We start from the raw sequence: 15,117 nt of genomic DNA, 5'->3' as shown, positions 1-15,117 counted from the left end.
AGAGCGCAGAGCGAGTCACAATTCTGTTTACCTGTGATTAAGTTAAACAAAACTGCAGCATTTCTAAGTGTGCAGGGAAATTAGAAATAAAAGTCACAGCATGTGTAAACTTGATATAAAGTAGAGTGGCTACCGTATGATCTTGTCATGTTTCAAGGCGCTACATGAGTTTAAAGGTGGAGCACTTGCAAAGTATTTTGACTGTACATGTTGGGGGGTTAAAGAGTCCGTGATCTGTGTTATCCTGAACCAACTAGTGTTTTCAATTTGGGGTGAAAAGTACACGTAAGGAAAGAAAAGGATTTGGGCCATGGAGTGAGGAGGCGTGAATGTGATTTTGTACAAATATTAATTTTCCTATTTTGTAATAAATATATATTCTTTCTATACACCGGCCTGGTTCTTGGCTCATCTGTGGCACAGGGTGCGGGACCTACGCGGTTCTATATGAATCACAGACAGGGCTGGGGCAGCGCTTTTGATTGGGGAGGGAAAGAATTCCCTGCATCGATGGTTCATAAATATCTGCTGACAATCCAGAGGGGCCAGCAGCTTTCTCTGAGCAATGCTTGAGGGCAGGGGATTTTAACACCTTTATTGCAAGAGCTATAGGGTGATTACCAGGAGGGTTTCAGAGCCCACTTCTTCACAGAAATCAAGCATGGCTTGCCCTTTACAAATCACAGGACAGACTGAAGTTCACTACAGCAATGTCAGCGCCCAACAGGCTGTGGGCTTTGGGGTTAAATAACCTGTCATGGGTCCCATGCCACCAAATACATTGTGAAAATAAAAGGTATCAGATGGTGGTGGGTCGCACCAGACACCCATTTCTGCATTCTTTTCTAGCCCATCTGGCATACAACCATACGTGGCCATCCCTTCTGAAGTCTTCCATCCCCTACTGCTACTGGCCTCAACACTGTGTGCACTTTAGATGCCAGTGGTCCTCCCATCTGCATCCCAGTGAGAGCCGACACAGCTGAAATATCTGGGCGGTCCCCAAAGGACCCCACCAAGCTCAGTCTTTATGACTGAAGCGGACTCCTAAGGCTGAAGCCAGAGCCATGTACTGGATCATGTTCAGCTTCTGCTGCCTCCAATGATGTTTGGGCCCATGGATCCCCCACACCTTCCATGAGGCAGGTCTATGGGGTTCTACTGTAACCAATGACACTGCTCTCATAGTCACTCAAAGTCTGGGATTTGACACTGCGCTATCAGTCAGGAACTGCAATGGTGACCATTGAGGTCTTTGAGTCACCGTACTCTGGGATGGGTGGCACCACAGCCTCGAGCAACCAGAAAGCTTCCTTGTTTCACCAGTAAGGCAATGGGATTTGGGGAAGGGTGCGAGGATAGGGCGGTAGGCATACTTGCACAGATCTTCGCCACTTTCACTCTCCCACCTCCTACTCTGAATCGTCCTCTCCTCCCCCTTTTACAAAAGGGACATAAATAACATTCTGTGACCCGGGAGGGGGCAGGAGGCTTAAGGAATGGAACACAGGGAGTATTTTGCAGTCGCTCACACTACACTCTCCTTGCCCTTCCCATGCTATGGATAACAGAGACCAGCGCGTGATAGGCCTGTTTTAAGCATCTATAACCTTGTTGGCCTTCGGCTTAAATACTACAACTATGCTTCAGTCACAAAGTACAAGACCAAAGCAAGCCGCAGCTTCCCAGCAGGTCTGGGTGCAGGCTGTGGTCAACTGGAAAAGTTTGGTATTGTTCAACCAATTCATGTGTAGAATTGTCAAGGTTCAACAACATGTGGGGAATTGACAATGACCTGTTTGCCACATCTCGAAGACGGCCATCTGCACAGGGGCAGAGCTTAAGCGCTTGGTCTCAGTCTCTGTTTGCCACACAAACCGCCCCTGGTCAGACCTCAGTCTGCAAAGACAGGAAAGTAGACCGCCCGCGTGGATGTCCCAGAAGGACTGTGGAATGCAACCCTTAGCCATGTCTGTCTGCCTACTTCGGTTTGGCCTATATGTATTGAACAATAGGACAAAGAACATACCCCAAAATAAACTCTAAGTGCGTCAAAGGGAAAGACCCAAGACACTGCATAGGACCTCACATTCCAAGTCTGCATAAACTGCACGGAGGGGAACGGAGCATAAATCTGGGAGCCTAGGCAACACATTTATTGTCATCGTGCCTAACCTCTCAAAATGTACATTAACTAAATATTTCCAAATGATCAGTCCCTAGGAGCAGTTTAGTTCTCAGGGTACGCTCTTCAAAAGGAACTCACTCATGGTTTAACTGGCAAGAGCGCTGCTTTATTTACAATAGTGACCGTTCATATTGCACACAAAATCATGTGTTTCTTGACCCACTCATGGCAACACCGCTTAAAAACCATGTCCCTCTTGTAATCTGAGACTATGTTTGGAAACATGGCCCTCCCTGGTCACCTCTATGTGTATTTTTCCCGTTGCTTCCTATCAGTTTTCTATATCCATGCTTGAGCACGTGTACATTCTGAGAGACTGCTAAGCAGAGTTCTACGTCTATATTGAAGCCTGTATCCCAGCCTAGTAGTTGCTATTATGCAGCCTATATCCTTGCTTGAGCACATGTACATTCTGAGAGGATGCTAAGCAGAGTCCTGCGTCAATATTGAAGCCTGCATCCCAGCCTTGTGGCTGCATTTATGCGACCGATATCCATGCTTGAGCACGTGTACATTCTGAGAGACTGCTAAGCTGAGTTTTGTGTCTATATTGAAGCCTGTATCCCAGCCTCGTAGCTGCTATTATGCAGCCTATATCCATGCTTGAGCACGTGTACATTCTGAGAGACTGCTAAGCCGAGTTCTGCGTCTATATTGAAGCCTGTATCGCAGCCTCGTGGCTGCTATTATGCAGCCTATATCCATGCTTGAGCACGTGTACATTCTGAGAGACTGCTAAGCCGAGTTCTGAGTCTATATTGAAGCCTGTATCCCAGCCTCGTAGCTGCTATTATGCAGTCCTTAGCCATGCTTGAGCACGTGTACATTCTGAGAGACTGCTAAGCCGAGTTCTGCATCTATATTCAAGCCTGTATCGCAGTCTTGTGGCTGCTATTATGCGCCCTGTGCGATAACACAAGTACCCTCATTGTGCACTGCTAATGTTGCATGTGAAATGCCCTCGCTAATTATTTGGATTCCCGCACCAACGGAGGTTATTCAATCCTATTTAAATTGATGTCAGGATAGCACTTCAAGGAATGGCTGGGACTCATACGTAGGTGGAGGTGGGAGTACAGGGTGCAGAGCACCAGCCAGGTATAATATTAGCTGCAAAGCCACCAGAGCAGGGAGTCAGAAGTCCCCCTCTTCACCACTTCCAAAAGTATTACAAGTGTGTGCGTGCATGCACTCCCTGCATTCCTACTCTCCGGTAAATGCACAGACCCGTACCTCTCCGGAGGAAGCTCTCCTCTCCGTGCTGCAGGTAGGTCGCAAGGTCCTTCTTGCACGTTCCCTGCAGGTAAGCCTTCCATTGCTGAGCGACGGCCGTGCCCTGGGCGATCCTGGCCGGGTCATAAGCCGCTGTGTTGGTGACTCCCTTCTCATCCACAATGCTAGCATCCTGGCCATCGTAAGCGTACTCATAAATCTGCCGGTAGGACCCATCATCTGCAACCTCGCAGCCGAACATCATCTGTAAGGTGTGCACACCTGTGGAGGAAGCAGAACAGAGTGAGATGCACAGATGACACTTACAGGAGGAGGCAGAGCAAGGGATGCAGGTGACAGCCTAGTGGGCGCTAGAGCAAGCACAGGCAGAGGCAGAGCAAGGGATCCAGATGCCAGGCCAGGGGGCGCTACAGCAAGCACAGGAGGAGGAGAGCAAGGGATGCAGGTGACAGTCCAGGGGGCGCTAGAGCAAGCAGAGGAGGAGACAGAGCAAGGGGTCCAGGGGGCACTAGAGCAAGCACAGGATGAGGCAGAGCAAGGCATCCAGGTTCTGATCCAGGGGGTGCTAGAGCAAGCACAGGAGGAGAGCAAGGGATGCAGATGCCAGTCCAGGGGGCACTAGAGCAAGCACAGGAGGAGGCAGAACAAGGTTATCCAGGTGGCAGTCCAGGAGGCGCTACAGCAAGCACAGGAGGAGAGCAAGGGATGCAGGTGACAGCCTAGGGGGCGCTAGAGCAAGCACAGGCAGAGGCAGAGCAAGGGATCCAGATGCCAGGCCAGGGGGCGCTACAGCAAGCACAGGAGGAGGAGAGCAAGGGATGCAGATGACAGTCCAGGGGGTGCTAGAGCAAGCACAGGAAGAGGCAGAGCAAGGGGTCCAGGTTCTGGTCCAGGGGGCGCTAGAGCAAGCACAGGAGGAGGCAGACCAAGGGATCCAGGTGCCAGTCCATGGGGCGCTACAGCAAGCAAAGGAGGAGGGGAGCAGGGGATGCAGGTGCCAGTCCAGGGGGCGCTAGAGCAAGCACAGGTGGAGGCAGAGCAAGGGGTCCAGGTGCCAGTCCAGGGGGCACTAGAGCAAGCACAGGAGGAGGCAGAGCAAGGGATCCAGGTTCCAGTCCACGGGGCGCTACAGCAAGCAAAGGAGGAGGAGAGCAAGGGATGCAGATGCCCGTCCAGGGGGCGCCAGCCCAGGGGGCGCTAGAGCAAGCACAGGAAGAGGAGAGCAAGGGATGCAGGTGACAGGCCAGGGGGCGCTACAGCAAGCAGAGGAGGAGGAGAGCAAGGGATGCAGGTGACAGTCCAGGGGGTCCTAGAGCAAGCACAGGAGGAGGAAGAGCAAGGGGTCCAGGGGGCACTAGAGCAAGCACAGGATGAGGCAGAGCAAGGGATCCAGGTTCCAGTCCACGGGGCGCTACAGCAAGCAAAGGAGGAGGAGAGCAAGGGATGCAGGTGCCAATCCAGGGGGCGCTAGAGCAAGCACAGGAGGAGGCAGAGCAAGGGGTCCAGGTGCCAGTCCAGGGGGCACTAGAGCAAGCACAGGCAGAGACAGAGCAAGGGATCCAGATGCCCGTCCAGGGGGCGCTACAGCAAGCACAGGAGGAGGAGAGCAAGGGATGCAGGTGACAGCCCAGGGGGCGCTAGAGCAAGCACAGGAAGAGGAGAGCAAGGGATGCAGGTGACAGGCCAGGGGGCGCTACAGCAAGCAGAGGAGGAGGAGAGCAAGGGATGCAGGTGACAGTCTTGGGGGTCCTAGAGCAAGCACAGGAGGAGGCAGAGCAAGGGGTCCAGGGGGCACTAGAGCAAGCACAGGATGAGGCAGAGCAAGGCATCCAGGTTCTGGTCCACGGGGCGCTACAGCAAGCAAAGGAGCAGGAGAGCAAGGGATGCAGGTGCCAATCCAGGGGGCGCTAGAGCAAGCACAGGAGGAGGAAGAGCAAGGGGTCCAGGGGGCACTAGAGCAAGCACAGGATGAGGCAGAGCAAGGGATCCAGGTTCCAGTCCACGGGGCGCTACAGCAAGCAAAGGAGGAGGAGAGCAAGGGATGCAGGTGCCAATCCAGGGGGCGCTAGAGCAAGCACAGGAGGAGGCAGAGCAAGGGGTCCAGGTGCCAGTCCAGGGGGCACTAGAGCAAGCACAGGCAGAGGCAGAGCAAGGGATCCAGATGCCCGTCCAGGGGGCGCTACAGCAAGCACAGGAGGAGGAGAGCAAGGGATGCAGGTGACAGCCCAGGGGGCGCTAGAGCAAGCACAGGAAGAGGAGAGCAAGGGATGCAGGTGACAGGCCAGGGGGCGCTACAGCAAGCAGAGGAGGAGGAGAGCAAGGGATGCAGGTGACAGTCTTGGGGGTCCTAGAGCAAGCACAGGAGGAGGCAGAGCAAGGGGTCCAGGGGGCACTAGAGCAAGCACAGGATGAGGCAGAGCAAGGCATCCAGGTTCTGGTCCAGGGGGTGCTAGAGCAAGCACAGGAGGAGAGCAAGGGATGCAGGTGCCAGTCCAGTTGGTGCTAGAGCAAGCACAGGAGGAGGCAGAGCAAGGGATGCAGGTGACAGTCCAATGGGGAGCTGGAGCAAGCACAGGAGCAGGGAGAGCAAGGGATATAGGTGACAGTCCAGGGGGTAGGTGCAGGAGCAAAAGGAGCCAGGGAGACTTAAGGGGGGCCCAGAGTTGCACACCACCCCCATCAACTGCGTGAAAGACTAAATGAAAGGTTTGGACCTCAAAGACCTTTATGTTTCATGGTAGAGTAACTGGAAGGCACCTTATCATCGAACCCTTTGCAAATGCAATCCAATGCAACAAAAATAAACTGTTTAATTTTTGTTTAGGGCATTCATTAAATTCTATGTTCAGGGCTTTAAGTGGGTCGGTCTAACCGTGATAGAGCCCTGGCAGTCTCTGAAAATTGTGTATGAGACTGGGTCCTGCCGGGGCTCCCTAGAGTGCCATGGTAACGCAACCCACTAGAAGCCAAGGAATTTTTACTAAAGCCTGAAGCTCTCATGTATAAGCAAGAGATACAGGCTTTTCATCCTTTTGTGTCACAGACCCCCACCAGACACCCCTTTATGATGCAGCGATCATCATCCTTGCACCCCACTAAGATGGTAATCTCCAGGAGGAGCCATCGTGTTGTTGAATATGCTCGCCCTAATAACCGTGGGTTTACACATCCATACACTCTTGCGTTGATCTTACTCGGCTTCATGGCAATGAAATCTATCATGTGGGCCCCACAAGTCTACCCCAAAGAATTGCAAGATACAGGTGGAATCCTACATGCCCAACGAAACAAACCTCTATATCCTCATGTGCTCCCCTCAGGCCAACGCCAGAGATCTGAAGGGGGGAGAACAGAGGCTTGCCTGAGGGGGGGGAGAACAGAGGCTTGCCTGAGGGGGGGAGAACAGACGCTTGCCTGAGGGGGGGGGGGGAACAGACACTTGCCTGAGGGGGGGGGGGAACAGACACTTGCCTGAAGGGGGAGAACAGAGACTTGCCAGTGGGGGGAGAAGAGAGGCTTGCCTGAGGGGGGAGAACAGAGGCTTGCCAGATGGGGGAGAACAGAGGCTTGCCAGATGGGGGAGAAGAGAGGCTTGCCTGAGGGCGGGACAACAGAGGCTTGCCTGAGGGGGGAGAACAGAGGCTTGCCAGACGGGGGAGAACAGAGGCTTGCCAGATGGGGGAGAAGAGAGGCTTGCCTGAGGGCGGGACAACAGAGGCTTGCCTGAGGGGGGAGAAGAGAGGCTTGCCTGAGGGGGGAGAACAGAGGCTTGCCAGACGGGGGAGAACAGAGGCTTGCCAGATGGGGGAGAAGAGAGGCTTGCCTGAGGGCGGGACAACAGAGGCTTGCCTGAGGGGGGAGAACAGAGGCTTGCCAGACGGGGGAGAACAGAGGCTTGCCAGATGGGGGAGAAGAGAGGCTTGCCTGAGGGCGGGACAACAGAGGCTTGCCTGAGGGGGGAGAAGAGAGGCTTGCCTGAGGGCGGGAGAAGAGAGGCTTGCCTGAGGGGGGAGAACAGAGGCTTGCCAGAAGGGGGAGAACAGAGGCTTGCCTGATGGGGGAGAAGAGAGGCTTGCCTGAGCGCGGGACAACAGAGGCTTGCCTGAGGGGGGAGAAGAGAGGCTTGCCAGATGGGGGAGGAGAGAGGCTTGCCTGAGGGGGGGAGAAGAGAGGCTTGCCTGAGGGCGGGAGAACAGAGGCTTGCCTGAGGGCGGGAGAAGAGAGGCTGGCCTGAGGGGGGAGAACAGAGGCTTGCCAGTGGGGGGAGAAGAGAGGCTGGCCTGAGGGGGGAGAACAGAGGCTTGCCAGACGGGGGAGAACAGAGGCTTGCCAGATGGGGGAGAAGAGAGGCTTGCCTGAGGGCGGGACAACAGAGGCTTGCCTGAGGGGGGAGAACAGAGGCTTGCCTGAGGGCGGGAGAAGAGAGGCTTGCCTGAGGGGGGAGAACAGAGGCTTGCCAGAAGGGGGAGAACAGAGGCTTGCCTGATGGGGGAGAAGAGAGGCTTGCCTGAGGGGGGGGAGAACAGAGGCTTGCCAGATGGGGGAGAAGAGAGGCTTGCCTGAGGGGGGAGAACAGAGGCTTGCCAGACGGGGGAGAACAGAGGCTTGCCAGATGGGGGAGAAGAGAGGCTTGCCTGAGGGGGGAGAACAGAGGCTTGCCAGATGGCGGAGAAGAGAGGCTTGCCTGAGGGGGGAGAACAGAGGCTTGCCAGAGGGGGGAGAACAGAGACTTGCCTGAGGGGGGAGAACAGAGGCTTGCCTGAGGGGGGAGAACAGAGGCTTGCCTGAGGGGGGAGAACAGAGGCTTGCCTGAGGGGGGAGAACAGAGGCTTGCCTGAGGGCGGGAGAACAGAGGCTTGCCTGAGGGCGGAGAACAGAGGCTTGCCAGAGGGGGGAGAACAGAGACTTGCTTTAGTCTGATAGCAAATAGGCAAGAAGAATACACCCTCTCTCCTTAATAACTCCTCTAGGGAGGATTAGATGCCCAATAGGAGCCACAGTTTCGGTACTACCAAAGGCACTAATGGACACTCCCCCGCGCCCCCTATACTTTCTCTCCCACTCTATTTCTATCCGCCTTTACTTTCTGCCACCGCCTCCTCCTAAGAACGAAACTTCGCTTATAGGAAAGCAGAAGCATCATCCAAAGGGGGCTGGTGTGACCACGAAAGGTCATACATGAATCCCCTCCAGGAGGATAGCTCGATGCAAACAAGACATCGCAGAGCGACGCGGGTTCGAATCCCAGGCGTAGAGAATTAAGCATATTATAAAAGATGAATTCATTACGAGATGACGATATGAGTGAGAGCTTTCAGCTGGTCCAGGGAAAATAGCCAACATACACCCCCACGCTCCCACTTCATTCTTCCTGTGCCTCCATCGAATTCCCCACCCCTCTGTACTTATTAGTTGCTCTATTAAATTAATGAAATGTTTTAATAGATTTGGCAATGTGCTTTTAATATGTTCCTGTTTGTACGCAAAAGCCAGGGGGTTAAATATTAATGACATTTCTCAAAAACGGGACTTGAGAAAGGATGGCAGACTGCAGAAAGGCCCACCGTCCGTAGAATACAGGAGCCCTGTTGCCCAGAATAGGCTGCGTGGGTAGGAGACCCTCCATGCCAGGTTCTGCCCCAGGAGACGCAGTGCCCTGCGTAACTATGGGCACAGTCACAGGGCGCCACCACATGCAGTGTGAATGTGGGCCCAGAAGAGGAATATGGGGTTCCCCCTGGACCCCTCCCATGTGCCCAAGTACCAAAGCATGGGACTTCTATATACACAGGACAACCTGGTCCCCAACACGCTACAGACCATTCTGCTTGGGTAATTCTTCCAGTAATGGACACAAGATGCTGGCTGCGCGCATGCAGAAGAGAAAGGTGGAAAGGCCTGGAGCAGAGACTGGGAAGAGAACCCGGCAGGAGGGGAACCGAAGCGAGCGGCTGCAGAAAGGCCAATGAGATCTAGACGCCCTCCAAGCATACAAGAATGTCAACATTCCCTCCAACCCAGGACGGTGGAAGGTGGAAAGACAGGGAGACTGTAGTGGAGCATCAAGGAAGTAGGAAGATACACCGGAGGACGAAGAAAAGACACGAGAGAAGAGGAGGAGGTGAAGACTGGCCTAGTTCCACGAACACTTTAGGCTCGAGATTGCCACAGACTGTCAAGGAGGAGATGCAGAGGAACTGGGAGCAGTGCGTCAGGACGGCGAGACAGGGAGGAGACGGCGAGACAGGGAGGAGACGACGAGACGGCGAGACAGGGAGGACACGACGAGGCAGCGAGACAGGGAGGAGACGACGAGGCGGCGAGACAGGGAGGAGACGGCGAGATGGTGAGACAGGGAGGAGACGACGAGGCGGCGAGATAGGAAGGAGACGGCGAGACTGGGAGGAGACGGCGAGACTGGGAGGAGACGGCGAGACTGGGAGGAGACGGCAAGACGGTGAGGAGACGGCGAGACAGGGAGGAGACGACGAGGCGGCGAGACAGGGAGGAGACGGCGAGATGTTGAGACAGGGAGGAGACGGCGAGATGGTGAGGAGACGGCGAGACAGGGAGGAGACGATGAGGCGGCGAGATAGGAAGGAGACGGCGAGACTGGGAGGAGACGACGAGGCAGCGAGATACGAAGGAGACGGCGAGACTGGGGGAGACGGCGAGACTGGGAGGAGACGGCGAGACTGGGAGGAGACAGCGAGACAGTGAGGAGACGGCGAGACAGGGAGGAGACGGCGAGGCGGCGAGACTGGGAGGAGACGGCGAGACTGGGAGGAGACGGCGAGACAGGGAGGAGACGATGAGACGGCGAGACAGGGAGGACACGACGAGGCGGCGAGACAGGGAGGAGACGGCGAGATGGTGAGACAGGGAGGAGACGGCGAGATGGTGAGACAGGGAGGAGACGGCGAGGTGGTGAGGAGACGGCGAGACAGGGAGGAGACGACGAGGCGGCGAGATAGGAAGGAGATGGCGAGACTGGGAGGAGACGATGAGGCGGTGAGATAGGAAGGAGACGGCGAGACTGGGGGAGACGGCGAGACTGGGAGGAGACGGCGAGACTGGGAGGAGACGGCGAGACGGTGAGGAGACGGCGAGACGGTGAGGAGACGACGAGGCGGCGAGACAGGGAGGAGATGGCGAGATGGTGAGACAGGGAGGAGACGGCGAGATGGTGAGGAGATGGCGAGACAAGGAGGAGACGACGAGGCGGCGAGATAGGAAGGAGACGGCGAGACTGGGAGGAGACGACGAGGCGGTGAGATAGGAAGGATACAGCGAGACTGGGAGGAGACGGCGAGACTGGGAAGAGACAGCGAGACGGTGAGGAGACGGCGAGACAGGGAGGAGACGCGAGGCGGCGAGACTGGGAGGAGACGGCGAGACTGGGAGGAGACGGCGAGACAGGGAGGAGACGACGAGATGGCGAGACAGGGAGGACACGACGAGGCGGCGAGACAGGGAGGAGACGGTGAGACAGGGAGGAGACGACGAGACGGCGAGACAGGGAGGAGACGGCGAGATGGTGAGACAGGGAGGAGACGGCGAGATGGTGAGACAGGGAGGAGACGGCGAGATGGTGAGGAGACGGCGAGACAGGGAGGAGACGACGAGGCGGCGAGATAGGAAGGAGACGGCGAGACTGGGAGGAGACGGCGAGACGGCGAGACAGGGAGGACACAACGAGGCGGCGAGACAGGGAGGAGACGGCGAGATGGTGAGACAGGGAGGAGACGGCGAGATGGTGAGGAGGCGGCGAGACTGGGAGGAGACGGCGAGACAGGGAGGAGACGATGAGACGGCGAGACAGGGAGGAGACGGCGAGACTGGGAGGAGACGGCGAGACTGGGAGGAGACGGCATCCAGATCCAGGGAAAGCTTAGCCTTTGTAGACCGTGAAGCCTGCGGGGAAGCCCTAGGCGCGCTACTAGAGAAGATGCTGTGTGCGTGATTATGCCCTTTACGTTGATTTAGCCATTCATCCACCCTTTCGTAAATAACCGGAGTAAAACACGGTGTTCACATCAGACTGGTGTCCCCGACAGCCCATAATACTCTTGTATGACAAGGCTCCCTGCAGAATGACTGCAAGTGACCCAAACCTTCCCAGCAGCTTGTTCTCATCCTGTAGGCACTTTCTCTATGCAAGCCGCCCCCCTCTAGGATTTCACAGCTTACAATGCAAGTCAACACGGAGACCCTGCCCTGCTTCTCCCACAACCTCCGTTTCCTCGAGTTCAATGGACGCGTGAGTGCACTTAATGCCACGACACTACTTCGCTCCCCCTCCACGGAGCCTACACACTGAGCTGCTCAAGGTAGCAGTAACTCCAGTACCACAAGAAGGACCGTTGCTTCCCGCAGTCTATGACAAAGATGTTTCCCCAATTCAAGAGTTGGGCCATGGTAGGGTAGTGAGTGTCACAAAACAAATGCACTAGAGGAGGCTTGCGACCTTTCCCACCTTGGATTATAAGGCATCATTCCTCAACGAGCCACGTACACATAGACACTTCCTGTCTGTGCCACCCGCAGAGCGTTAAGCCAATCAATGTAGGACAGGTGGCTTGCGCCTGGGGCTGCTTATGGTCTTGTGCTTAAGGGATGTGACCATTGGTTTGGGCTGAGCGAAGCCTGATTTGCATATGCTCTGCCAGTGGTTAGTATTCAGCCAATCCCATCAACCCTCCCTTGTTGCACATGCTGCAGACCCCTGGAAGACCCTTTAGAGCACTGGATTGTCCATCTGGATGAGATGATCAAATCACAAAATTGCATAATCATTAGACTGTGTCTGCAAGAGAAGTCTTTGCTCCACACGGTTTCTCCTTTTCGTTATTCATCCAATTGCCTGTCACAGATATTTGCTTCTCAAGGGTCTCAAGATGGCAACTGGACAAGACACATTGCAATGATTCAAGGTTTATTATTAGAAACTCACATGCAAGCACATTTAGTGTTAAGAGGGTGGGAGAGCCATGTATAAACCTTTCATACACCTTCTGATGGACAAGACAAAATAAAGACTTTTGATTTAGAACTCGGTTACATTGAAACACTCAAATCATAGGGGTACTATCAGAGTGAATTGGGAGGGGGGGGGGTTAGATACTGTACGCATACCGGGCAGGATCCCACTGCTTAAACTTCCAGGGCCCTCCAAACAAGTTTAAGAGATGACATTACTCAATACCATGGTGGGCTAGAGGGCCAGCAGGATATGCTAAGGGCAATTAGTGCTGCACGCGTGGCTCAGTAGACCAGGGCTGAAGTTGGCTCAGTGTGTACATGCGCACTGCAGGGCAGGGAAGAAGGAGGCACAGATTCATGTCAGAGGCGTATGTCCAGAGGTGGGGTCTCTTTGTACATGTATATGGGGATGGAAAAGGCTAGATCTGGTGGGGGGCCTGGTTTATAAATAATCATTGGAATACAGGAAGTTCTGGAACATGAAACAGATTCACATTACGGAAGGCAGTGCGCTACATCGCAAGCTGGCCTCTGTCTTGACGAGTGTGTGTGCGTGCATTGGTGGCCACTCACTCAACTCTAGACTTGGGCAAGCGTGTGTTTTTCTTAAACACAGTAAATCAACACCTATAATTTTGGCAATTCCTAAATTATCAATCGCTACCACAACTGGTTGATAAATTAAACTGTTTTCGCTCTGTTTCCGTCCCTTCTCCTTCTTATTATTTTTCCTCTTCCCTGTGATGAAACAACTCCATTAATTCATGGTTTCCTTTGCAACTGCAATACATCAAATTCACGGTATTTACAATTCTTTCATATATTTTTCCATTGGCTATGAATGTATGCTTGTGTGTACCCATGTACGTATGCTGTTTGGTCTATTTCAAAATTGAAATTGTGTTTTTGTAAAACAATAACTTTCACACATCTATGCTATTTAACTGGGGAACCACCTCTTTATTTGGGGTTGGAGTGCTCGAAACACGTGTCAGGCTGTACACCGTTGCATTCAATAAATCTGCAATCTAAGCAGTGTCTCCATACTATTTGTGTTGGCGCAGTGAGACTGGAAAACGTTCTTATTTATAACAAACCCAGTTCCTACCTCCATGCTCCCCATCTCCCTCCCAACCCCCCCCCCATCCCCGCCCCTTACCTTAGGTCTGGTTGGCAAGGCTCATTATAGTCTGCACATCCCTACCTCCATGCTCCCCATCTCCCTCCGAAACCCCCGTCCCCGCCCCTTACCTTTGGTCTGGTTGACAGGGCTCATTATACTCTGCACATCCCTACCTCCATTCTCCCCATCCCCTTACCATACCTTGGGTCTGGTTGACGAGGCTCATTATAGTCTGCACATCCCCACCTCCATGCTCCCCACCCCCGCCCCTTACCTTGGGTCTGGTTGACAGGGCTCATTATACTCTGCACATCCCTACCTCCATTCTCCCCATCCCCTTACCATACCTTGGGTCTGGTTGACGAGGCTCATTATAGTCTGCACATCCCCACCTCCATGCTTCCCACCCCGCCCCTTACCTTGGGTCTGGTTGACAGGGCTCATTATACTCTGCACATCCCTACCAACATGCTCCCCATCCCCGTCCTTTACCTTGGGTCTGGTTGACAAGGCGCATTATTATTTTTATTTTTTATTTTTTACATTTGTAGAGCGCACTGCAGCCCATAGACATCGAGGCGCTATTACATGAAGGCGTAAGCAGCAAGATTATGTAAACAAAGGAAACATAAGGTACTTAGTTACAGAGAGAGGAGCGGAGCATAGTTACAAATGACTAGTCTGCACATCCCTACCTCCATGCTCCCCATCCCCACCCCGTCCCTTACCTTGGGTCTGGTTGTCAAGACTCATTATAGTCTGCACATCCCTACCTCCATGCTCCCCATCCCCGCCTCGTCGCTTACCTTGGGTCTGGTTGTCAAGACTCATTATAGTCTGCACATCCCTACCTCCATGCTCCCCATCCCCGCCCCGTCCCTTACCTTGGGTCTGGTTGTCAAGACTCATTATAGTCTGCACATCCCTACCTCCATGCTCCCCATCTCCCTCCCAACCCCACCCTCCCCCGCCCCTTATCTTACCTTGGGTCTGGTTGTCAAGGCTCATTATAGTCTGGCCATCCCTACCTCCATGCTCCCCATCTCCCTCCCAACCCCATCCTCCCCCGCTCCCTACCATGGGTCTGGTTGACAAGGCTCATTTTAGTCTGCACTTCCTTACCTCCATGCTCCCCATCCTAGCCCCGTCCCTTACCTTGGGTCTGGTTGACGAGGCTCATTATAGTCTGCACATCCCTGCCTCCATGCTCCCCATCCCCGCCCCTTACCTTGGGTCTGGTTGACGAGGCTCATTATAGTCTGCACATCTCTACCTCCATGCTCCCCATCCCCACCCCTTACCTTGGGTCTGGTTGACAAGGCTCATTATGGTCTGCACATCCCTACCTCCATGCTCCCCATCTCCCTCCCAACCCCTCATCCCCACCCCTTACCTTGGGTCTGGTTGACAAGGCTCATTATAGTCTGCACATCCCTACCTCCATGCTCCCCATCCCCGCCCCGTCCCTTACCTTGGGTCTGGTTGACAAGGCTCATTATAGTCTGTACATCCTTACCTCCATGCTCCCCATCCCCGCCCCTTACCTTACCTTGGGTCTGGTTGTCAAGACTCATTATAGTCTGCACATCCC

The 15,117-nt window shown here is 54.3% G+C and overlaps 1 protein-coding gene across 1 annotated transcript in view; it reads right to left on the bottom strand.

The window, feature by feature from the left end:
* LOC138522042 (BOLA class I histocompatibility antigen, alpha chain BL3-7-like) overlaps positions 1-15,117 on the bottom strand; it is a 268,613-nt gene that overhangs the window by 233,090 nt on the left and 20,406 nt on the right. The window contains exon 3 of the mRNA XM_069635266.1: positions 3,422-3,682. Within this exon, the coding sequence (XP_069491367.1) occupies positions 3,422-3,682 (261 nt within the window). The remainder of the gene's footprint in view (positions 1-3,421; positions 3,683-15,117) is intronic.

Source organism: Ambystoma mexicanum, chromosome 13 (genome assembly GCF_040938575.1).
Source record: "Ambystoma mexicanum isolate Mex_15411 chromosome 13, UKY_AmexF1_1, whole genome shotgun sequence".
NCBI classification, from domain to species: Eukaryota; Metazoa; Chordata; class Amphibia; order Caudata; family Ambystomatidae; genus Ambystoma; species Ambystoma mexicanum.
This window is presented reverse-complemented; position numbering and strand designations above follow the sequence as displayed.